Source organism: Lynx canadensis, chromosome C1 (genome assembly GCF_007474595.2).
Source record: "Lynx canadensis isolate LIC74 chromosome C1, mLynCan4.pri.v2, whole genome shotgun sequence".
Lineage (NCBI taxonomy): Eukaryota > Metazoa > Chordata > Mammalia > Carnivora > Felidae > Lynx > Lynx canadensis.
Window position 1 is genome coordinate 21410017 of NC_044310.1, and position 25317 is coordinate 21435333.

General features: G+C 47.7%; 1 protein-coding gene across 1 annotated transcript in view; it reads left to right on the plus strand.

Annotated features, from left to right (window-relative positions):
- Positions 1–9: 9 nt before the first annotated feature.
- The window catches only part of OPRD1 (opioid receptor delta 1), a 31643-nt gene continuing 6335 nt past the window's right edge, over positions 10–25317 (plus strand). Inside the window, exon 1 of the mRNA XM_030326077.1 lies at positions 10–236. Coding sequence (XP_030181937.1) covers positions 10–236 — 227 coding nt within the window. The remainder of the gene's footprint in view (positions 237–25317) is intronic.

Sequence of the window (25317 nt, forward strand, 5' to 3'; positions counted from 1 at the left end):
CCGGCCGCCATGGAGCCGTCCCCCTCTGCGGACGCCGAGCTGCAGCCCCCGCTCCTAGCCAACTCTTCAGACGCCTTCCCCAGCGCCTTCCCCAGCGCCGGCGCCAATGCGTCGGGGCCGCCGGGCGCCCGGAGCGCCTCGTCCCTCGCCCTGGCTATCGCCATCACCGCGCTCTACTCGGCCGTGTGTGCCGTGGGGCTTCTGGGCAACGTTCTTGTCATGTTTGGCATCGTCCGGTGAGTCCACTGCGGGCTGGCACCCCGGGGTGACGGTGGGGACCGGGGACCGGCCCCCCTGACCTCGGGCCCGGGGCTCCCCGGGCCCCCCGCCCCCGCACTTCCTGCAGGGGGAGCCCGGGGGCCAGTTAGGAGAGACGGACACCGAGAGTGAGTGTGTGTGTGTGTGTGTGTGTGTGTGTCTAAATAACATTTGATCATTTGTTCGCGCCCCCGCCCCCCTTGCTTCTGCATTAGGCTATGTGGGATAGTTTGGCGACAGTTAGTGGTCTGTCAGTATATGAGTGGGTGATTCTGTGTTTGTGACGGTACAAATGTATTGAATGTTTGGACCTCTAAAAACGTCCTGGGGGCGGGCTTCTGGGGAGACAGCTGTCTGTGCTGGTCGGGGGACAGGGCAGTGCTTGTGTATCTGCACCATTCAGTGGGGCACTTACCAAATCCCATTGATGCCCGTCTCTTGGGGTTCCTGTGTTGGTGTGTGCTTGTCCCACACTGTCAGTTGGTGATTCTCTCTATATGAGCCCGTGACTGTGTTGTTTCTTGTCAAATCTTTGAAACCCAAGGGGGAGGAGAGCATCCGGAGTGGCTTCGGATCTTTGTGTTTGTTCCCCTGTGTGTGCATTTGCTGATGGAGGGCCTGTGGTTCCTGGGTGCAGGGCGCAGCAGCTGTGGGCCAGCCAGGCAGTAATCTGCTTCCCTCCTCAGTGGCCATCTGGTCTCCAGGTCTGGATGCGATTCAGCGAGGCTTCAGCTCCTCACAAATGCCCTGTTTCATTCTCTCCTCTTCTCTAACAGGCTTTTCTTTCTGCTAGAGGCAACGGTGTTTTATTTGGGTGGGAGTGGAGCTGAGCTTTTGCCTCCGGAAGAGAAGTTCTCTTCTTGGTGTCTATGTAGCGTGCTGGGACTTTCTCAGAGAATCTAAAACATCATCGGCTGCCTGGAAGCAGCAGCCTCCTGACCCAGTTCTGCTATTTCAGACATGGGCAAAAAAGGATAGAAAGGAACCTCCTATCCTTATAACAACAAAGATGCCCTTGTATTTACTGTTAGGTGGAAATGGGTCATCCATGCTGGTTGACCAAGGGCACAGCCCTAAACCTCTCTGGGCTGTGGTGCCACCAAGCAGGGCAGAGGGCAGATTGTGAACTCAGAAGTTGGGAACGTGAACTGTGGTCTCAGTCCAGTCACTGATGCCCATCACAGAGGGCACCCCAGTCCCCTTGTCCCACACCATCTGCCCCATCTGTCTCATTTTCCCTGTCTGAAGAATGGAGACCCGATCTCTGGAGTCTGAATTGCAGAGTATGGGGTCTCTGCAGGGGAGGGCCACGTGCGTTGGAGCATCGGATGGGTGTGTGGGTGTTGAAGGAGCTTTGGCATCAATTATCTCTGGGGGAATCTTTGCTCCCCCAGGAAGAGTGGAGGGCACAAGAATCTCCTGTGCTTTCAATGACTCATTACCAGCTACCCTGGGAAAATTCCCCCAAGCACAGCAGGATTGATCTTTGCTGTGCATTTTTGTTCATCATTCTCCTCACCTTGTCTTTGGAGGTAGTACAGGCTTTAGAGTGGGGCCAACCTGAGTATTAATCCCAGCTCTGCCACGAAATGGCTCTGTGACTTGGGGAAATTACTTAACCGCTTTGAGCCTCAGTTTCTTCATTTTTGAATGGGGTAATAATAGAACCTTCTTCAACAGAGTTTTTGTGAAGTGTCAGTGAGCAAACACATAAAATGCAGCTGGCCTGGTGCCTGGATCCGATAAATGGAAGCTGTCTGTGTGATGAAGAGGAGGAATTTTCCAGATGCCTCAGAATCTAGTGCCTTTTAAAGAAGGAGGTACTTGTCCTAAGTGGGCCTGAGGGCAGCTAAAATTCTGAGTTCCAGGTTCCTGGCACGTATGCTCTCTGGGGAACTCTAGGTGCTGGAGTCTGGGAAGAGCCCTGTCAATGTGCTCAGTGCCATTCCCGGCCTCTTCTCCAGGGGCTCTGGATGTTGGGCCGATAAACACATCTCCCCCACTACCTGTGAGCCAGGGGAAGGCCTCTCACTTCTGAGGGTCCCCTCAGCGTATGCTCTGGGCTCAGCTTGCTAGGGCTGCTCCAACCAACCTTCCCCAAATCCCATCATCGAATGCCTCTTGCAAGCCATATAGCTGGCCCCCATAGGTCCCCATATTGCGAAGACATTTCCTGGGCCAATCATCTATGTGATAGCTATCTCTGGGTCTGAATGATTTAATCCTCACCTATAAGCCTGTGGGATAAGCATCAGATCCTCAATATGATGCCTCCATTTCACAGATGTGGAATCTGTGGTTCAGAGAGACACAGGATGACTTAAGGTCCTACAGCTAGCTCCAGACCTGGAGCGAAAACCCTGGTCTTGTGACTCCAAGTCTAGAACTTTTTCCAGAGCTGTCTGGGGTAGAGGACAAAGAATTTCACGGAAGAAGGGGGCAGAATTCTGTTCCTCCTCTTGTCCTAGAATCATCAGAGAACAATGGAGACAAAAAGATTGTGATCCTACACATTCTTTGGCCTGTGTAGTTTAGGGTGCTGTCCTTGGAGGGAGGGGTGATGATGGGGCTGGCACTTAATTCTTCCCCCACTGATGGAGAGACTAACGGTAGGGCAGCTGCCTGGGGCTCTGCTTCTGCTGGCAAAGTCCTGAGAGCAGTGGAGAGAAGGGAGCCCAGGCTGAAGAGAGGCCCCTAATCTGTCTGGTTTCCTGCCACCCCATGCAGGGCTTGGCACAACCAAAAAGTGAGTTAGCTGATTGGTTGAATGAATGAATGGTTGAAGGAATGGATTCTGCGTGCCAGTCCTGAGCTCCAGCAGTTGAGGGCAGGGGTAGGTTTCCAAAGGGAAACGCTTAGGGTGGGAGAGCGGGTTGGTACAGTGGCAGAGGTGGGGCTCTGAAGCCAGACATATCTAAGTTGGAATCCTGAGTTCAAAGCCATTTACCTGCTGTGTGTTTGGGCTACTGACCTTACCTTTCTGGAGCTCATTTCTTCCCTTGTAAAGTGGGAATAAGAACAATGTGTCCGGGGCTGTGGTGAGGATTAACATGTTGTAGCTGAGCCATTTACTGCTTTTGAGAAAGGAATCGTCTGTATGCAAAGGAATGAAAAGAATTCACTCATTCAAGAAAATTCTATGGTACACTGTGCTAGATGCTGAGATACAATGGTGAGGAAAGTACACCATCCCTGCCCTCACGGTGGGAGAAATGACAATCATCCGCTAGTCATCTAACAGACTTGTAATTGTAGCAGGCGATGAGACAGTGCAGGGGGGGGTGCGGGGGGGGGGGGCTTTGGGAGCCCCTGATGTGTGTCTCTGAGGAGCTGAAGGATGAGGAGGGGGTAATAAGAAACAGAGAGGGGTTCCTGGGTGGCTCAGTCGGCTGAGCGTCCAACTTTGGCTCAGGTCATGGTCTCACACTTTGTGAGTTGGAGCCCCGAGATGGGCTCTCTTCTGTCAGCCTGTCAGCACAGAGCCTGCTTCGGATCCTCTGTCCCCCTTCCTCTCTGCCCCTCCCCCAGTCGTGCACTCCACTCGCTTACTCTCTCTCTCTCTCTCTCTCTCAAAAAATAAAACATTAAAAAAAAAAAAGAAACAAAGAGAGGAGCCCCTGATGAGAAGCTTGACATGGATGAGGGGCTGAGAAAAAAGACTCTCGGAATCCCACATCACGAAGCACCCTCCAGTCCTGCCTCCCCCACACTCTGGCCCTCTCCCTACATCACACATCCGTTTGAGAAACCCACTCATCCTTCCAGAGGCATGAGAGGGGTGTCTGGGAATTGTGCTCTTAACAAATGGCCTGTGGCTTCCGAGGCTTTTGTGAATACGAGCAGGATTTGGGGGGACATCTAGTCCCCAGGCAGAGCATCGCCCCTTAGTCCTGCAGTGTGAGTTCAGCCAGTATGGTGGCCCTGTGGGTCCTCAGAGCAGTCTCCCAACAGCCCCTCTTTCTGGGTGGTCAGTGTCCTGAGCAGGGCTGGAATCCAGGAGTTCCCACTGGTGGCTCACTGGGTAGGGCAGAGTGTGAAGGGCTTAGCAGGTCCCCATCTCTGACAGGTGACCCTGTCTATCCTCCCTCTGCATGACCCAGGACTTCCTGGTTCATCGGCCCCAGAATCCAGGCAGGAGAATGGAGTTGATGCTTTTCCACATGGCCTCCTGTCTGTTCCACAGCCTGCCCTGATTCCCTGCCTGCACCTCTCCCAGATCCTGGTTTCAGGGGGTTTGGACCCTGCTGTGTGTCTTTGACCATCCCTACCTCTCCCACCCTGCCCGCTGCATGTAACTAGCCCAGCCTGCCTCTTCGTGACTGTTTTAGGCCATGTGCTTTTCTGCCACTTGGTCTCGCCCTCGGCCCCTGTCTCTTCTGACGACTCCTGTATCAAGTGCGGGCTCTGCCACCTACTAAGATCTTTAATGAATTGGATTGCCACACTGCACCTCAGTTTCTTCATTTGCAAAATGTGGATCATAGTATCTGACTCATAAACACCTTTTTCCTAAAGATGACAAGCTGATATTGGTGAAGCATCATGTTTTCCCTCCCATCCTAACTGCAGTGCAGAGCAGGGAAAGGAGGGTGGGCCAGACAGCATGGACTGGGGCAGGGTTGTGACAGGTGAATGGGTTCTGGCTGTCCCCTCTTTCTACTACTGAGGTGCCAGGGGTTGCTGGGATAGGTGCTAAAGTGTCAACTTTGCAGGATTGGGAGCTCTGAGTCCCCATCTTGTTTTTGGAGGCCCTTAACTTCTTGTCTCCCTCCCCTCTCTTGCCTGGGTTGGGGTCTGTGGACCCAGGGTCCCTAGGCCAGGAGAGATCCCGCTGAGGTGACATGGTGCAGTGGTAGAGGTCACATCTGGGGATCAGGTATTGCCAGGTCTCCATCCCAGCCCGACCGTGTCCTAGTGGTGTGGCTTTGGGCAAACAGCTTACCCTCTCTGAGCCTCATTTCTGCATTTGTGAAACTGGGGTGATCAGGATAAGTTTGGGGATGATTAGATGAGCTCATGCATGTAAAGGCCACAGCACAGCACCTGGCACATAGTAGGCCCTCAGTGTGTGTCAGGTGCTATGATTAACCAGCACCCCTGCAGCTACTCCAGGCGGGCAGAGCATGACTGTGGGACCTGATTCTTTACATTTTCCATATTGGGCTCTTTCCTGCTTCCTGAATCGTCTGCCCATTTACTCATACAGCAAGCATCAGCTGATGCTGACCCCTTCCGGGCCTATCCAGCCTTAGGTCCCATGGCCCAGACCCTCAGCTTAAGCTTCAGCCTGGCCTCTGGCTTCTAACACAGCCATGTTCCCCAGCATCCGCCACCCCCCGCCCCTTAGTTACAGCTCCAGGGACAATCGAATCTTCTGGGAGCTGTGGGGAGTCCAGGGCAAGCCCCTGACCTGGCCAGAGGAGGTACTGCGCGTCCTGAGTCGTGCTGAGTCGCGAAGCAGCAATGGCAGTTGGCTACTTGGAGAGGTGGGGGTGGAGCATTCCAGGCAGAGGGAACAGCAAGAGCAAAGAGAGGTTTGCAGGATGATGGAGAGCTGCTGAGGGCAGGGAATGTCACAGTGGTTGAGCTGAGTATCAGGGGCTCAGGGGGCTGTGAAAGCAGAGAGGCTTCAGGGACAAAAGCAACATATGCCCTGCAAGTAGATGTCCTCAGCATGGCTAGGCCCTGGAGCCAGTGATGCATCCACCCGGGCTGGTCTCTGCCTTCCACAATTCCCAGTGTTAGAGGAATGTTCAAAGAGCAGCATGGCCCAGCCCCAGGTAATTGGAGGGAGTTGCTCTGGTGGGGAGGATGAGGTGCGTCTGAGGAGAGGCCTGGAGACAGGCCGGCATGATTGTGTTAGGGGCCAGAGGCTGCAGGTCTGGACAGTGGGAGCTGAGGCTGGATGGGTTCTCAGGTTCCACGGGAAGGGGACCATAGTGGGAAATGTGGGAGCTTTGAGTCACAGGTCATGGTGAAGAGGACTTCAGAGTGATGTGTGCGGAATGGTGTTCAAGAGGATGATGAACTGGGTGTGGACGGGCAAGGGGCAGGATGGAGGCGGAGGGCCTCAGTGCAGGGAAACCCGAGAGGCTGGCTCAGGGTGACAGGAGAGAGCTGTGGGACCTTGAATGGGTCATCAAACCCTGGCCTCAGTTGTCCCCTTTCTAAAATGGAATGCTGTCAGACTGTCAAGAAGGCCGGAGGCTGGGCCAGGTGAGCCCTGGTGAGACCTCGGGGAAGGCAAGCGGCTGCCCTGGCCCGTGTTCCACTGCTTCTCCTGGCCTTGCCCCCAGCCGGACACTTTTCCAGCTCTCGGGTTCGTTCCCTGGGGAGCATGTAACTCACAGATCCACTGGGGTGGGCCCAGAGTCACCAAGGGCACCAAGAAGCCTCTCCTGAGCCCTGCTATGTGCCAGAGGTTTCTGCAGCCCTGCAATGGGGGCTGTAGATTCTTATTTACACATGAGGACCAGGAGACTCAGAGGGAGCAGGTGGCTCTCACAGCCCGAAAGGTGCAAACCCAGGCCTTTCTGACTCCAAACGCACTCCATGTCCACTCTGCCACCACTGTCCATGAGACACATGGAGCGAGAGCTGGCAACGTCTAGTTAGAGCAAGGGAGGAACTGGCAGATTGCTGTCTGCAAATCTCCGAGACCTCTGTGTGGGCTGACAGCAGTCGACAGCCCTGACATCAGAGCAAGACTGACCTGGGATCATGGCCCAGCTGTGCCGTTTCCTAAGCGAGTGAGCGTAGGCAGTACATGCACAACCTCTCTGAGCCTCAGTTTTCTCATCTGTGAAATGGGAGTAGCATTAGACCTTCATAGGGTGGTTTTGAGAAGTTTATGAGGCGTGATGTGAAGGACTTCAGTACAGAACTAGGCGTTTGGCAAGTTTTCAGTGAACATTTTCTATCGTGTCTATTTCAAAGGCTTGCTTCTCATTCATTCGACCAACATTTATTGAGCCCCAGAGGAACTAGAATTATTGGGTAGATCTTACAGGGAAGTTTTATTAGCTCAATATTAAAAATTTTCTTTTGCTGTAGAGGTAACACAGTAGTTATTGCAGAAAATATGGAGAAGTTTAAGTAGAGACAGTCATTACCCCTAATCTCACTAAAGGAGAAAAGCTTTGTTATTTTGGTGTATTTCCTTCCCATCTCTCCCTCTCTCTCTGTCCCTCTCTCTCTCTCTGCTTCTGTGTCTGTGTGTTTTAATAACATCAGGATCACAGTATTGGAATAGTGATCATGTTATATACAGTAGTTTGTAAGCTGTCTTTTCACTTGACATTATATCATAAGCATGTTGTCAAGTTATCAACACTATTTGAAAACATAATTTTTTGATGGCTGCATCGTATAAATGTGTTCTATTTGGGGGGGACTTCTGTTATTCCCAATATTATGTCAATCTAAACAATGCATCTGTGAACATTCTTGAACACTTACATCTGTGCACACCTCTTATTATTTTTACAAGGAATTTTCTAACAGTCAAAGCTCTCCAAGAAGGTACGGGCTGCTGTGTAATGTAGGGAGCTTCCCATCTCTGAAGGTATGCAAGAGGACACTGGAAAACCACTGGGTGGAGGCATGGCACTGGGGATTTGGGTGGAGAAAAGATAAACATAATTTTAGGCTCGTCTTCCCAAATCTGAAATTCAGAGATGCTGTGATCTCAGATTTCCCTTCTCCCCTTCCTGGCAGATGATGCCTGGAAGCTGTGCAAGGGCAAGGCATGATTTCATTAACCTCCGAGTCCTGGGACCTTTAAATCCAATTGGCTACCCAGAACATCATAACATGCACAGGAAGAGGGATAATCATGGACTTGAGCAGAAAGCCTGGCTTAAATTAGCAATTTACCATCATGCAGGCTGCAGCAGCCCTGTTACCAGCTGGGGGATATGGGGTGGGATGGGGTGTCTGGGTTGGGTTCTATTGATTTATAGCTCCCAGTGCAGCTGCAGAAATCAACAGCTTTGTCTCTGGCCAGGGCGGGTGTGTACAGAAAGAGTCTTGTCTTCTGTAGCTTTCCGAGTCTTGATAAATTGAAAGAACTCAAACTTCAAAGTCCTGTGAGGTCAAAAAGCCCCATCTAATAAACACAACACAGGGAGAGGTGGAGACGGCACCCCCTTCTCCCCTGCAGAGGTAACCTTTTCACCAAGGCTTAGAGCTTTGAATCATGGATGATGATTCTCTTTACTTATTTTGTGCCAGGCAGTCTGCTTAGAGATGTATATACAGTATCCCAATTTAATCTCCCAGACCCATATGAGGTGAGTTTGTTGCCCACATTTATAGATGAGGAAACTTGAGGCACAGAGAAATTCTACAACCTGCTCAAAGGCCCAGAGTCAGATTGAAATTGGGTCATTCTGATCTCAGAGCCCATACTCTTAACCATTACCCTATTTTCTGCCACCTGTATGTCAAGTTCAGCCCCTCCGATTTAAAAATGAGGGAACCAGGGTGCCGAGGTGGCTCAGTCAGTTAAGCAACTGACTCTTGATTTTGGCTCAGGTCATGATCTCATGGTTGGTGAGATCAAGCCCCACATTGGGCTCTGCACTGATAGTGCAAAGATTGCTTGGGATTCTCTTTCCCCCTTTCTCTGTCCCTCCCCGTTTCATGTTCTCTCTCTCTCTCTCTCTCTCTCTCTCTCTCTCTCCTCTCTCTCCTCTCTCTCTCTCTCTCTCTCTCAAAATAAACATTTGAAAAATACTTAAAAAAAATAAAAACAAAAATGAAGGAACAGAGGCTTGAGAGGTTCAGTGTCTCTTGAGTTAGTGGTCAAAGCAGGACTGGAACTTGCCTTTCCTAACCCCTTATCCCTTATTGCATCTCTTTCCACACCTGGGATTAACTGGGCTAAGGGTGAGCCAAAGGGTATCTAGAAATAGCTGTACCCAGGAGCAAGGGCAGTGGGTTCCTGCTCAGGGCAGCCTGGCCTGGGGGCCACTGACAACATCTCACAGGCCCAGAGAAGTCCAAGATTCCTGGGGCACAGCTAGCACCTGGCAAGGTGGCCACATCCGTCAGGGGCAGACAGACTGAGGTTCAAACCTAGGTCTGCTTCTTGCTGGCCATCCACCCTTGGGCTCACCTCACTGAGCCTGTTTTCTCATCTGTAAAATGGGGATGAAAGACCATCATGTGCATCGTGGGGTTGTGGCAGGCATACATTCAGCAGCCCCTCCTCCTACTGGGCACGGTCCTAGGGGCTGGGCATGTAACAGCGATCAAGACACAGTCCCTGCCTTCATGAAGCTGACGTTCTAGTGGGGGAAAAGATAGACAATACATAAGTTGGTGTAAGGCCAAGGCTATAGGCAATGAAGCCAACTAAGACAGCACTGGGGAGGGAGAATGGCGGGGCTGCAGTTGTGTCTAGTGAGGTTGGGGAGGAGGAGACAACTAAGCAGAGGCCTGTCCCTGGGTGGAAGTGTTTTGGGCAGAGGGAACAGTGAAGGTTAAGGGAGATGATGTATGGCCCTAGCTCAGGGCCTGGCCCGGAACAGGAAGTTGTTGGTAATAATGATGTCTTCTGGCTGGTTTCCCAGCTCTTGGGAACCTGGGACAGGGATTAAGCTGAGGGAGAAAACCTGCTTCGCCTGGCCCAGATGCCCCTGCAGTACAGATGGAGATGATCTGTTTCCCTTGGTTACAAAAACTCATCCTCCTGGAGTGCTGGGAAAGCCCCACATCTAGTGATTTTCCATTCCTCCTTGGGAGAGGCAGGGCAGGAAGTGGAGGCCAGCACATGGCCACAGGGCTATGCTGCTGGGAGGGGCAAATAGTCCTAAGACACTCTCCTCTCCTGCTCAGTCCTGTCATCCCAGATAAGAGAGGGTTCAGTGGCAAAGCATGGCATATTGACTCCACAGGGCTTCACACCAGAAATAGCACTGCTGACCTTTCTTGAATGCTGACAAGGTGGCCACCTCTGTGCTGAGTGCCTCCTGTATATTATCTCATTTAATCCTCCCGACTCTATGAGGTTGGCACCATGTTTCTCTCCATTTGACAGAGGAGGGCACTGAGGCTCAGAGATGATAATTCACCTGCCCAGGGCCACAGTTAATAAATGGCAGTCAGCCTTTGAACTGAGGCCCCCATAACTCCCAGAGCCTGCGTGTGCAAAGAGACCGTGAAGCAATGGCTGAGAAGAAGGTCAAATTCATGACACCCTCTGATTCCAACTGTGGAAAATGACTTTTGTATATTTCTGGCGTTTAGGAGAGGCCACGGAGCAGGGTAGACTGAGTTGTAGAGTCATTAAAATGATAAATTGTTGATAAATAAAATACAGGTGAAATTCCGTGTGTCAGGTAGAGGGATATGTCCTAAGTAATGTACAGCATGGTCTGAGGCCTAGAGGTGGAAAACCTGGGCTTTTTGGAATATCTGACTTTGGATCCTGGTTCTGTCCACTCTGAACTCCTAGATAAGCACCTCTCCTCTGTGGGTCAGTTTCTTTCCATGAACAAAGTGGGAATATATGTGTGGGTCAAAGGAGAGAATGGATGTGAAGTCCTCTGCACAGGGCCTGCCTTGCCCCTTGTCCTCAAAGCATATCCCTTGGGGGCCGGGGACAGGTTAGGCAAACTGAACCATCCCTGTATCACCCACAGAGTGGTCACTAAGAATGACAACCTGGTGTGCAATATTTTTACATGGAATTGTGGGACATGTACTTAGCAATGGAAGGACTCAGAATCAGAATAATTCACGGATCCATCACATACAACTATGGCAAAAATGAGCATGTGCTTTGGTAATGATATAAGGCTGCATACAGGGGACCTTGTGAAATCTCAGCCTCTACAACGCTTGCATGGTGGCTGGTGTCATTTCCCTTTTCTCGTGAGGAGAGTGTGTGGCTCCCAGCATCAACCTTAGCCTAGAGTTTGGGCTTTCAGGTCTGTATCAGACATAGTCCTGCCAGAAAAAAGAACCAGTAGCATCTATCTCAAGCAATTGGCTTATGCAGTGTGGGGTCTGGCAAGGCAAGTCTGAAATTTGTAGGATAGGGTGGCCGGCTGGAAACTCTCTGGCAACAGCTGATGCTGCAATCAACAGGCAGAATTTCTTCTTCCCCTGGGAAAGCTCAGTTTTGCTCTTAAGGTTGACCTCGTTACCAAGGATAATTTCCTTATAGTCAGCTGATTGCAGATATTAACCACATCTACAAAATACCTTCACAGCAGCACCTAAATTCGTTTTGATTAAATAATTGGGTACTATAGTCCAGCCAAGTTGACACATAAAACTAATCATCAATAGAATCAGACAGACCCTGGCTTAAGTCCTGGTACTACAACCTAAAGGCAGTGTGACCTTGGGCAAATTTCTCTGCCTTTCTGAGCCTCAGTCCACTAGTCTGCCAAATGCAGTGATAGTGCTCACCACAGTCATTTGTTGTGAGGGTGAAATGCAATGATGTAAATCAAGTGCCTTTGTCCGTGCCTGTCGCATAGAATGAGGGGAGACACACATGGTCATGACACAGTGTTTTCTAGTTGTAATGTGGTGTTTGCTTTCCATTTTACACTGGTGGCTCCTGGAGGGTGGGAACTGTGCCCCGTTCATCTTCTATCCTATTTCCTAGTTCATCCCTGGTCCTAAGGAGACATCTCTGTTTCCTAAATATCTAGTTGACACTTTGTTAATGAGCTTCTCTCTATGGAGTAGTTGGGATCTATAATAAAAATCCTCCAACTACAAGACAAGAGGGAAGATGTGTGGGAGCCTCAGACCTCTTTTCTCTCTAGATTAACACTTTGCCTCTCAGCTTAGTAAATCTCTCCTCCAGGGAGCCTTCTCTGCTGCCCCCAGGCCAACAGACCCCCCCCTCCTCTGTGTTCCCACCAGTGTCCTGTGTCCCCCGTCCGCACATATTTTTCCAAACACTTGACTGCTCATCTCTCCCTCTTCAGATGAGCAGGTGTGGGGCAGGGGGAGTAGTCTTTGTTCAGAGCTGGAGCCCCAACCTAGGGTCTGACCCTCAGGCAGCATGTCCGTAGGTGTTTGTAGGAGGGATGTGTCCTACTTCCAGAGACCCATGGGCTGACATGCCACACTTGAGGAACTCTGCTTTCTTGGGGCCTCTGTTGTGTCTGGCTGCCCCATTCCTTGGTCCAGCCGTCGTTAAGCTAGAAGCAGAGCTGGGCTGATGGAGAGGAGCTTCTCTTCCCTGGCTTCCATGAGCATGAACTGCACAAGGTGTCTGCTCTGTTTATTGCTGAGCTTGACCTGACCTCCCTGCCCCCCAACTCCTGTTCAACTCAGGGCCCTTTATTTCCATGTTTCAGCCTTTAATCATCTCCTGTGACATGCCTTGTTATAATTAACCACTTTCCTTCCTTAGGCTTTGCCAAAACTGAGACAGCTAATTAATTTCTGGCGACTTGCCACTCCTGTTAAATGGTGGGCAGGGACACAGCTTGCAGCCCTTGCTGCCCAGCCTGGCTTGTTTTGTCAGCGGGAAGAGCAACCGCCCTTTGTCTACAAACACAGGGAGCCCCAACTGGACCCAGGCTGGCTGGCAGATGCTTTATTTAAGCTATTTATTCCCCACAGTGGGCCGAGCCTTTGTGATCACTGCTGTGGCTGTGCCTCGGTTTTCTCATTTGTAAAGCAGAGGGATTGACCTTGACAAACTGGGAGAAGAAGATGGGGTAGAGGTTAAGCTAGTGGGTTCTGGAGTCAGTGGGAGCCAAGGCCGAATCCCGCCACTCCTAGCTGTGGGACTTCTGGTGGGTTTCTTCACCCCCTGAGCCTCAACATTCCTCACCTGTGGAATGGGGATAATGCTCACCTCCTGTGCAGATTCAGTGGGATAGGAACACACTTGTGGCACTTACTTAGCAGCACAACCAGCACATAGTAAGTGCTCAGTAAATACTCTCACCAGCCACCTTTCCTTTCAGTGCTAACATTCTATATTCCCGATGGGAGGGGAAAAAAAGTCCCTTTGTTGGGAGAACTGGGGAGTGGAGCCATTTTAACAGACATTGATTGCTTCTGTGTTTGAGGCCACGGCTGGCAAGACGATTAACCCCTCTGTATTCATTTCTTAGGGGTGCCGTAACAAATGACCATAAACTGGGTGGCTTAAAACAATAGAAATGTATCCTTCACAGTTCAGGAGGCCAGAAGTGTGAAATCAGGCATGGCATGCTCCCTCCAAAGGCTCTCGGGAAGGATTCCCCCTTACCTAGCTTCGGGTGGTTGCTGGAAATCTTTGGCATCGCTTAGGCTTGTGCTGCATCTCTGCAGTGGTTGCATCTGTTTTCACATGGCTATGTTCCTTCCGTGTATGTCTCTGTGCTTCCTCTTATAGGGACACCAGTCACATTGGATTTAGGGCCCATGCTGATCTAGTATGACTTCATTTTAATGACATTTGCAAAGACCCTATTTCCAGATAATGTCACATCTGAAGTTCCAGGTGGACATGAATTTGTGGGGGGGAGCCTATTCAACCCAGTACACTCCCCGAGTCTCATTCTTCTCCTGTGTGTAAGGATGATAATGGTAGCAATTGCATAGGGTTGTTGGAGCAATGGAACACGGTAATCTATGTAAATGTCACGATAGAATTCTATAGACTATGTCAAGCCCGTGTAAGCACTGAGTCAGCATAGCTGCTGTGATAGAGATGGTGAAAATGATGATGGGGAGGGGGATGGTTCCATCCACAGACCTCCCTGACATTGGCTAATCATTGGACACAGGGACCTAGAATGTGGGCATCTAGTAAGAGCCCAGGCCTTCATCAGGAATGCTGAAGCCTTGGACGGGAGCGCCCCTTTCCCTTTGGCCTCAGCCACCTGAGCCCTTCATCTGAGAGTTAGCTGCTAGGAGGACAGCTTGGTAGAGAAGAAAGAACTTGGCCTCTCGGGAGTCAGGAGAATTGACACTCTGCGTAACCTCTTGTAACTGTCTTTGCCTCTCCTGGCCTCAGTTTCCCAATTTGTAAAGTGGGAGAGGAGGTTAGAACTCAGTGTTATAGATCAGAGCCTCTTCCAGTGCTGAAGTTCCAGCACAGGGCTCTGTGTCTCACCAAAATGGTGACAGGTTACCAAAGGCCAGCACAGGAGCCAGGAGGGAGCCCAGGACCCCCAGGGCAGGTCAGCAGGTATCATTCTGGGCCCTTTTCCCCTGTCTGGACAAGAGAAGCCACTATGATATGCGTGTGCCAAGCAGTGTGCTAGGGACATCATAAGCATGAACTCATTTGGTACTCACCACACCCTCCTGAGGAAGGATCATTATTCCCAGTTCGCAGAGGAGCAGACTGAGGCTCGGGACAAGTTAGAACTTGCCCAAGGTTGTACAGTTAGTTAGAGACAGGGCTGAGGCTTAAATCTAGGTGTACCTGGTGCCAAAGGCCATGTTCTCTCTGGGCTGCACCTTTACTCCCTTAGTTTTCTAGGGCTGCCCTAACAAATTAACATGGACTTAAAACAACAGAAATGTATTCTGTCACAGTCCTAGAGGCCAAGAGTCCACAAGGTGTCTGCAGGGCGGTGCTTCCTCTGAAGGCGCTTGGGAAGAGTCCTTGCTTGCCTCCTCCTCCAGCTTCTGGTGGTTCCAGGCCTGCCTTGTGGCTGCATCACCCCAGCCTCTGCTTCTGTCTGCACCTTTACAAGGACACCTGTCACTGGCGTTATAGCCCACCCAGAGAATCCAGGATGGTCTCATCTCCAGATCCTTAATTATGTCTGCAAAGACTCCTTTTCCAAGTAAATTCAGTACATTCACAGGCCCTAAGGGTTGGGACATGGAATTGTCTTTCTCGGGGCCACCATTCTACCCACCACAGTTATTAAAGGCTTGGTGGTGACAGTATCTGTGCTGAGCCCCTGGCCCACAGTGCGGATGTGCAGGGGGCAGGGAATTTCTGGAGCAGTTCAGAAGGAGAAGGAGATGAACAGAGTTGTGAGCTGAGGAGACCCACCTGGGGGCCTGTGTGACAGGGGGTGCAGCCTAAGCTGATGCCCCACCAGCAGTGATGAGTGAGGTAGGAAACACTGGAAACCTCATCTGGGTATGGGCAGAATGCAGCCAGTCATGAGGCAGAAACCTGGACACCTGTCCGCAGAGGCCAGCCCTGCTTGCTGGGGCATATGTCCACATTAATGGATTTGAGGTTTTAGATCCCACAGAAAATGAATTTGGCCTCACTTACTTGCTTAGAGAGATGGGAGGAGGCCAGGCCTGAGCACCATCTGTGTTCCTGCCATGTGGCTTACCTGCATCATCTCTGGCCCTCCGTTAACCCAAGAGGAGGGTATCCTATTTACTCAGATAGTCAGGAGCGTACCTGAGGGCTCCAGGTATGGCCCTGTGATGCTGAGAAGGCAGCTAACCAACCGGCCATAACAGCTCACATGGACTGAGCACTTACTTGTATTAACTCTGATCTCACCACAGCTGGATGAGGTGCGTACTTGTTTTTCTTTTTAATTTTTTTAATGTTTATTTATGTTTGAGAGAGACAGGAGAGAGCACGAGCAGGGGAGGGGCAGAGAGAGGGAGAGAATCTCTGAGAGGGGGCAGAATCTGAAGCAGGCCCCAGGGGGGCCCAACATGGGGCTCAAACTCACAAACTGTGAGATCATGACCTGAGCCGAAGTCAGATGCTTAACCGACGGAGCCACAATTGAGATGTGTACTGTTAATACCTCCTATTTTCCAACAGTCAGAAGGGAGAAGGGTTAGTTTTAGATTCTGTGATTCCATGAGCAGGAAAAGGGGGAAAATAGTACTGGGTGAAAAAGAGGCAGCCCTTAGTTCCAACAAAGAGAGAGAGAACTTGCTTACCCTGTGAGTCATCCCAACAGTGGGCTGGACTGTGCCTGCAGGTGGTGAGTTCCCCCTCTCTGGGCACACTCAAGCAGAAACTGCAAGGCCATTTGTCTGGAGTGCCTTAGAAGGAATGCCTGTGTCACTGTAAAGGTTCCTTCCAGCTCTGAGATTCTAGGAATCTTTTTCCCAAGGAGACCAACAGATATCTGAGTGCACAAAGGTGTTTATCATAACATTATTTATAATAACAAAAAAGTGGAAACAACGTCCATATCTTTCAATAGGGAATTTATTAAATTATTTCATGCAGGAGCTTCAGTGTCCATAAGTGAGACTAGACCCAGCCTGCAGTCTGTTTTTCTGTGGTCCTTGAGCTAAAAACAGTTTTTATGCTTTGAAAGGGTTGTAAAAAAACAAAACAAGAATATGCAACAGAGATCTTATGTGGCCTGAAAGCCTAAAATATTTACCCTCTGGCCCTTTACAGAAAAAGTCTGTTGACCTCTGGGTTAGAATAACAGTCCGTCATCAAAAATTATATTAATTTGTATCTATGGATATAGAGAGATGGTCACAGCATACTTTTGAGAGAAAGAAACAGGTTATGTAACAGTATTAGAGCAAGATCCCATTTATATAAAACAGGGTATGAGTGTTTGCAAGTTATCTGTAACAATGGTCTGTAATGTTAATAGTGGTTTTAAATTTTCTTTATTAAATGATTTCTGTATTATTTGAACATTTTATAGTGAGCAGCTATTATTTTTCAGATCTCAAAAAGCATTTGGAACAAAATTGATTCTAAATACTCCAGCAAACCATGCTGTTTGGAACCAAATGTGTTTCGATCTAGGCTGAAGCCATTTTGTTTGATTTGCCCCTCAGGTGCCACAAGGTTGGGTTGGACTGAGGGTGGTGCTCCTACCTTGCTGCTGTTAATTGTTTTTCTTTTCAGGTCTCTTGCCCCCACTTTGATCCCCATGGGCTGTGGTGTCTTAAGTGGAGAAAATACCCCTCCGTTTAGTTAGAAACAAATTAGCTGCTTTGGATAAATGATCTGACATTTCCCTTCGCCACGGCAGATCTGAGTCACTTCAGATTCAGGGCAAACAGGGTCAGGCTCAGGTGTCCTTCAGGGAACCTGGGTTGGTCTGGGTTGAGGATAGAAGTGAGGAGGAGGTGGGGAGGAAGAATTGGCTCAGTGTGAGCTCTTCAGTCTGTGGCTAGTTCCTTTCAAGGATTAGGCTCCTGGACTCCTCCATCCCACTGGGCCTCCTCCAGTAAACCCTGTGTCTCCTCTGACCTGGCCCTGTGCTGAGACCTGGGATACAGCATGGAGGGGACACAGTTCCTGCCTGAAGGATGCCCCAGTCTAGTGTGGAAGACACAAAATGACATTTATTTCATTGACAAATGGGTTTTGAGCACATTATTATTTGTACTAGGAACTGCTGTAGGTTCTAGATACATAGTGGTGAGCAAGAGAAACACCATGCCTTTAGAGAGCTTATATTTTAATTGTCAACAAGAGTTGAGGGGGGCACAGAGTATTTTGGGTCCATGGGAGAGAAGCTGAAACCAAAGTTAAAATGAAGGTGCCGGGTTTTCAGGGAAAAGCACTCCATTTGAATCTCTACTCAGTCTCTTTCTGACTCTGCAACCTTGCTCCTTTACTGCCCTCTGTTAATTGAGAATAATAAATACTTTCTACCCTGTGGGGGTGTTGGGAGGACTAAATGATGGAAAATGTTTTCCCCATGCCTGGCACATCTTCTGTGTCCAATAAATATTTATTATCTAGTAAAAAAAAAAAAAGAGGGGGGCACCTGGGTGGCTCAGTTGGTTAAGTGCCCAACTTTGGCTCAGGTCATAAACTCAAGGTTCGTGAGTTTGAGCCCTGCGTCGGGCTCAGTGCTGACAGCTTGGAGCCTGGAGCTTGCTTCACATTCTGGGTCTCTCTCTCTGTCCCTCCCCTGCTCTCAATCTGTCTGTCTCTCAAAAATAAAGATTAAAAAAAAAAGAAAAAGAAACAAAACTCAGGTGTACAGAGTATGTAAAATCATGCCTGGGAAAGACCCGGCACATTGTGCTTGTCTGTAAATGCTGGTTGCCACCCCCTTGTGACCAGAGGTGTACGTTTAGTTCTGAATTGACCTCTCTTCCTCATGTGTCGCCATTGTGCCTGTGACATTGTTCTGAGGTTTGTGGGTTTGTCTCTCCCAACCCCACCCGGACTGTGAGCAGATTGTCTCCACACCCCCAGACCATAGCAGGGTGCAGGAATGTGTGAAAAACAGGACGCTGTGGAGCTAGCCCATGTCCAGATGTTTACTCCACTTGGTCTTGGCCTCCAGGCTGGGCCCCTCTCCCTGGCTACTGTTTGATGAGCTAGTGCAGGTGGCAGGGAGGCTGGGGGACAGTGAACAGCAAAGTACAGAGACCAGATCTAAGGCTGCATCCCATTGCTGGCACTTTTGAGCTGCGTGACTTTGGGCGAGCCGTCCATCTTAGCTCATCTGTGGAGTGAGGACAGAATTAGCACTCAGGGCTGCAGTGAGAAGGAAATGAAGTCATGCAGTCACTGGTTTGGCATGGTGCCTGGCCCATGAAGGAAAAGACACACAGAGAATATTGCTTAAAGAACACAAACAACCGACCCAAAGCTGTCAGACCCGTCCCATGCAGGCCTTGCACGAAGGAGGGAGCGTTTTAACCTTCTGAGCACCAGGCACTAAGATAGCAGCAGCTCTAACCAAGTGCGTGGCTTTCCCCGGGGGTGAAAATTCTTACTAGGGGTTTGTCAGCTGAGAAGTGCAGCTCTCCAGAGGCGCAGGAGCATGTATGGACAATGTGCTTCAGGCACAGAGCACACCCGGTCTCCATCACGTTGAGGTGGTGATGATCTTCCCTGCCAATGGGGCTTGTCCGACAGATGATAGAATGGGTTTAAGGCTGTGGAATGAACGTGGCCAGCCACTCCGTGCTTCGTAGAAAGGGGGCTTCACTGAGGACTGAGAAACTAGATCATTATCCTTCTTTGTAGAGAGCAAACTCCCCTAGCAGCTGTGTAATTCAAGATGACCTAATGGAGGGTTTTGACTTAGAAGAAAAGCAAAGGATTTCCCAGGGCATCTTACAGTCAGTAGAGGTTTTCCAGGCTTACTATCCTCACCCCCAGAGGTGGACCCAATGGGAACCTTATGAGAAAAAAGCAGAATAGTATCAGGGGAAAAAGAACCCCAAGGGCTGTCAGTTCTTGTCTACACGCCGGCCAGTAAGCTAGATACTTTCACATGTGTTGCTCCTAAAAAGCCAGTTACGCTGAAATTGCCAACAAGGACACAGGTTCAGAGAGGTGAAGTAATAAGTATGTTGAGGAACCAAGTTCTAAAGGATTCCCACACCACACTCTTAAACTTAGAAAACAGACACAATAACAGCACTTTATGATTCACTTTTTTTTTTAATTATGGTCAAATACAAGTAACATAAAATTCACCATTTTAACGAATTGTAAGTACGTTAAGTACATTCACATTGTTGTGCAGCCATTTCCACCATCCGTCTCCAGAACTTTTTCATCTTCCCAAACTGAAACTCCCTACCCATTAAATAAGACCCCCCCCCCCGCCGCCCAGCTCCTGATAACCACTTTCTGCCTCTATGAATCTGACTACTCTAAGTGCCTCATTATGAGTGGAGTCACAGAGGTTTTTGCCCTTTTGTCACTGGCTTATTTCACTCGGTACAGTGTCCTCAAGGTTCATGCATGTTGTAGCATGTGTCAGAATTTTCTTCCTTAAAAAGGAATGTTCTGTTGTATGTATAGACCACATCTTGTTTATCCATTCATTTGTCAATAGATACTTGGGTTGTTTCCACCTTTTGGCTATTATGAATGTGCTACTTTGAATGTATATAGATACCTCTTGGAGACCCTGTTTTAATGCTTTGGGTATGTACCCAGAAGTGGAATTGCTGGACCATATGGCAATTCTGTTTTCAGGTTTTTTAAGGAATCGCTATTGCTGTTTTCCCACAGTGGCTACACCATTTTATATTCCCACGAACAGTGTACCAATTTCTCCACATCCTTGTCAACACTTGACATTTTTTTTAATATTTATTTTTGAGGAGGGGCAGAGAGAGAGGGCCAGAGGATCTGAAGCAGTCTCTGTGCTGACAGCAGAGAGCCCGCCTCAGGGCTCGAACTCACAAACTGTGAGATCCTGACCTGAGCCAAAGTCGGACTCTTAACTGACTGACCCACCCAGACATCCCTCTGTCTTTGTTTTTGTTTGTTTTTTTTAATAGTAGTCATCCTAATAGGTATCAAGGGGTATCTTATTGTGGTTTTGATTTGCATTTTCCTGGTGATTAATGATGTTGGGCATCTTTTCATGTGCTTATTGGTCATTTTGATATCTTTAGAGAAATGTCTATTTTTGCCCAAGTTTTTAATCCAGTTGTTTTTTTGCAAGTTTTTGCATTTCTTGCAAGTTTTTTGCCCAATTTTTAAACCAGTTGTTTGCTTTTTTTTTTTTTTTAAGTATTGAGTTGTAGAAGTTCTTTATATATGTTGCATATTAAGCCCTTATCAGGTATGTGATTTACAAATATTTTCTCTCAGTCTGTGTGGGACCTTTTCATTCTGTTGATAGCATCCTTTGATGCACCAAGTTGTTTAATTTGAATGCAGTCCAGTTTGCCTGTTTTTCTTTTATTGCCTGTGATTTTGGTGTCATATCCAAGAAATCATTGCCAAATCCAGCATCATGTAGCTTTTCCTCCTATATTTTCTTCTAAGAGCTTTATAGTTTTAGCTCTTACATTTAAGTCTTTCATCCATTTTTTTAGTTAGTTAATTAATTAATTAATTAATTTAGAGAGGGAGAGAAAGAATGCATGCATGAGCAGGGAAGTGGGGGAGAGAGAGAGAGAGACAGAGAGAGAGACAGAGAGAGAGAGAGAGAAAGGGAGAATACCAAGCAGGCTCTGCACTATTTGAGCAGAGCCTGATGCAGGGCCCAAATTCATGAACCATGCGATCATGACCTAAGCTGAAATCAACAGTTGGATGCTTAACCAACTGAGCCACCCAGGTGCCCAGTCTTTCATCCATTGAGTTAATTTTTTTATATGGCATAAGGTAAGGATCTAATGTCATATCTACAGCTTTTTGAAATAGGAAAAAAAATTAGAGACCAACAGTAGGGTTTTGAGGGGTGGGGCAGTAAATGATTTATCTTTCTAGAAAGTTCAGTCTCTCACCCAGTCTTGCTCTTCCCTTCATCTAGCCTCCACACAGTAGTCGAAGTGATCTTTTAAGAAACACGCACAAATCAAACCACATCACTCTCTTGCTTAAAATCTCCAATGGCTTCCTGTTGCACTCAGAATAAAATCCAAACTTCCTGCTGTGCATGACTTGACCCCTGCTGACTTCCTGCTACATCTTCTGTTGCTTCCTCTTGGGCTTACTGCCATTTAGTCACACTTAATCTCTGATCTTTCCTGCAGCTCATTGAGCTTTTTGCTGCCACAGGGCCTTTACACATGCTGTTCTTTCTGCCTAAAACAACCTACCTCCTTATCTTCACATGGCTGACTCCTTATTCTTTCCAACCTGGTAGAAATGTCACCTTGTCTTAATCAGCTCAAACTGCCATAACAAAATACTATAGACTGGTTGGCCTAAACAACAGAAATTTATTTTCTCACAGTTCAGGAAGCTGAAAATGGAAGATGAAGGTGCCAGCATGGTCAGTTTCTGATGAGAGCTCTTTTTCTGGCTTCTAGGTGGCCACTTTCTTGCTGTGTCCTCATTTGGCAAGAAGAGAGGGCAGGGGAAGGAGAGGGAGAGAGGAGCAAGCTCTCAAGTGTCTCTTATAATTAAGTTCATAGCACACATTCTCAGAGAAGCCACTGTTGACCTTCCAATCGAAGCCAGATTCCTTCCACAAACCCCCCTCACACTCCCTCTGGGTAGTGTCCATGACCATACCCTGTTCTTATTCTTCATGGTAGAGCCATAATAGTGAGTAACTGTACATTAATCAGTGCAGCAATTTGTTTAATGTCTGTCTCCTCCCTGAGACCATGAATTTCAAGAAACTAGACTGTCGTCCTCACTCCTGTATTCCTTATTCAGTGCCTGGAACATACCAGATGCTTGATTATTAATCAATAACCTACCTGTTGGAAGAGTGAACAAACCTCAACCTGTAGTGAGTTCACATTCCTTGACTTTTTCACTAACTCTGGGCAGGGGAGGGGGGCAGGAAGGAAGGTAACATGCACTAAAGGGCAGTATAGAAAAGTCATTACCACATGTTGGCACTAGACTGCATGAATTAAATACCAGCTCTACTCCTTACTGGTCATGTGACTGTGGGAAAGTCACTTCATCTCTTGTGCCTCAGTTTATGTTCCTGAAGAGATGTCAACACATATTTGGATGATGCAGAGCAATTCGAAGGGTAGTGCCAGGCTGAGCAGGGGTGAGGTATAGGGCTGAAAACAGGCTCAGGGGATGGATTATCTATAGAGGGAGCATTGAGACCCTTAGGCCCCCCACTCTTGTACCCTGCACAGTCAGGTGACTATTGCTCCACTCTGCAGGAGGTTAAGGGTTTTTGCCTCAAGTTAAGCTGGAGGAACTCTGAACTTGGGCCCAGCAGACACAGAAAGGATCAGAGTGAGGTACCAAATGGAAAGTGGGGGATCCACAGACTTCCTCTCCAGCTCTGCTGCCATAATCCTGACAGCCAGAAGTATGCTCCCCAGGCAGGAGGTTAGAAGACTTTTTCTCAAGGTCCCAGAGAAGAGACATGCTGACATTGATATTTAGATGTTTCCCAATATAATAGCTTGGTTTCTGCTTAGTCCCCCTACAGTGAGGCGCAGCAGTTGACAGGAGCCCCACACTGATGCACACATGCACACATGTGCGCATGTGCACACACACACACAGCTGCCAATTAGTTATTTAGTGTTTACTCAAAGATCAACCTTAGTCATATATCACTAGATATTTGAAGGAAGTCTCCAGGATAAAAGAGGGAGGCCAAAGTAGACAAATAAATAGAAATGTTTGAAGCAAATAGTGCAGTGAGCAGAAGAAAATACAAAACAGAAATTATTAGTATCCTCAGAGAGATAAGAGAAGATATTGTATCCATGAAATAGGATGCTATAAATGCTATATAAAAAAGAAATAATAAAAGACAGAGAAATGACACTGGGAAAATAAAACATGAGAGCCAAAATAAAATAAAAAAGTCAATAGAAAGGTTGAGAGGTAATGAAAAGTAAATTTCCCAGAGGATGTACCAAAAAGACAAAGAGATGGAAAATAGGAAAGATAAGAAAATTAAAGGATCAATCAAGAGGCCCAATATCTGACTGACAATTTTCTAGGGATTCCAGGGAAAGCAGAAGGGAGTTAATTATCAAAGATACGAAGTGAGGATATTTCATATTGAAGGACATGAATCTTCAGAATGAGAGGGACCAATACAAATGAAAAACAACCACCCTAAGGCATCTTATTACAAAATATCAGAATACCAGGGATAAAGAGAAGACCCTAAATGTTTTGAAGGTGGAGAGAACAGATTATATACACATCACCAAGAATCAGAATGGTTTCAGATACCTCAGTGGCAACACTTGAAGCTAGAAGATGAGGGAGCCATGCCTTCAAAATTCTGGTGGAAAACTATTTCCAACTTACTGTTCCATATACAGTCAAATCAGAAGTGAGGATAGAATAAAGACATTCTCAGACATGTGTAAATGGGTATAAAAAGGGTATAAAATTTTACTTCCTATGTGTCCTTTCTTAGGAAGTGACTAAAAGAGGTGTTTCACTAAAGTGAGGGCATTATCCAAGATAGAAAAGACTTGCAAACCAGGAATCAGGCTCTTCATCACAGGAGGACAGCTATGCAGCTGGCCTAGAAAGCAACTAGTCCCAAATTAAAAGGGAGGAGGAAGATTCCAGGAGGTGAGTCACTAGCAAAACAAAAGGAACTGATAGATTATGTGACTGTGTAGAAAAAGCATTTTACAAGTCTGCTGGAATGTTTGAGGAGATTTCACAATATGTACGTAGAACTAAGCAAATGAGGAAAAGATAGGCAATTGTCAACTCCAGGAAAACCAAAAATATGTACAGAGAAATAAACTTAATTATAGTATACCATTTGGTTCAGCAATGGGCAATATCTATAAAGTAGTAAGAATGTAAACCCCAAAAAAGAGATATTATACCCCAGATTTTAATTTAACTAAAAATTTAGAAGTTGCGATAAAACTATATTGAACGGATGGAGACAGGAAGTGGAGCTGGGTAGTGTAAGAGAATTAATACTCATCTAGTGTATTAGGGGTTGTGGAGGACATTACTAGTATTCACTAATATCTGGTTTTCCTTGTTTCTGGGCACATAGAAGACTGTACTTCTCAACCCCTTGTCATTGGGTGGGGCCACGTGACTAGTTCTGGTCAGTCACCTGCAGCTGTTTCTTTTCCCTCTGTGTTAATCAAGGAGGACTTGGGTTAAGATGGCAGAGCCACAAGTCTGAAATGAACTGGCATTGCCTTATGGAATATAGCTGTCCTGGAGACACTGCATGGACTCTGAAAGGATAAGAAATAAACTTTTATTGTGTGAAGCCACTGAAATATTTGTTACTGCTGTGTAGCCTGGCTTAACTGATACAAACTTCAACACATACTGTCTAAAACTGATAAATTAAGAAATAGCCAACTATGCATATTACTTAGAATTATGGAGATAATCACTAGAAGAATAATTAAACATATTAAAAATGTTGCCTCTGGGGAGCAGGAAAGAGGAGTTAGGAACCTGTTTTCATTTATAATACTATATGACTTTTTTACACAAAGTAATTTGTAATTGCATTACATTGGCAAAGATAAAATTTTATAAAAATCTGTGTGTGTGTGTGTGTGTGTGTGTGTGTGTGAAGGATTCCCACCAAACCATTACAGTGGCTTTCCTTAGCAGGAAGGACATGCTACACTGGGCATCTGAGGAACTACAGATCTGGTGGGACATGGAAGGCACTATGGGGAAGGAGTCTACCCCATTGGAATGCAGTCTGAGGGGTCTGATTTTCATCCAGATGGCAATGGAGAGTCGTGGAAGAGTAATAAGCCGTAGAGTATTCTGAGCAAATCTACTTTTGTAGTGAGCACCCTGAC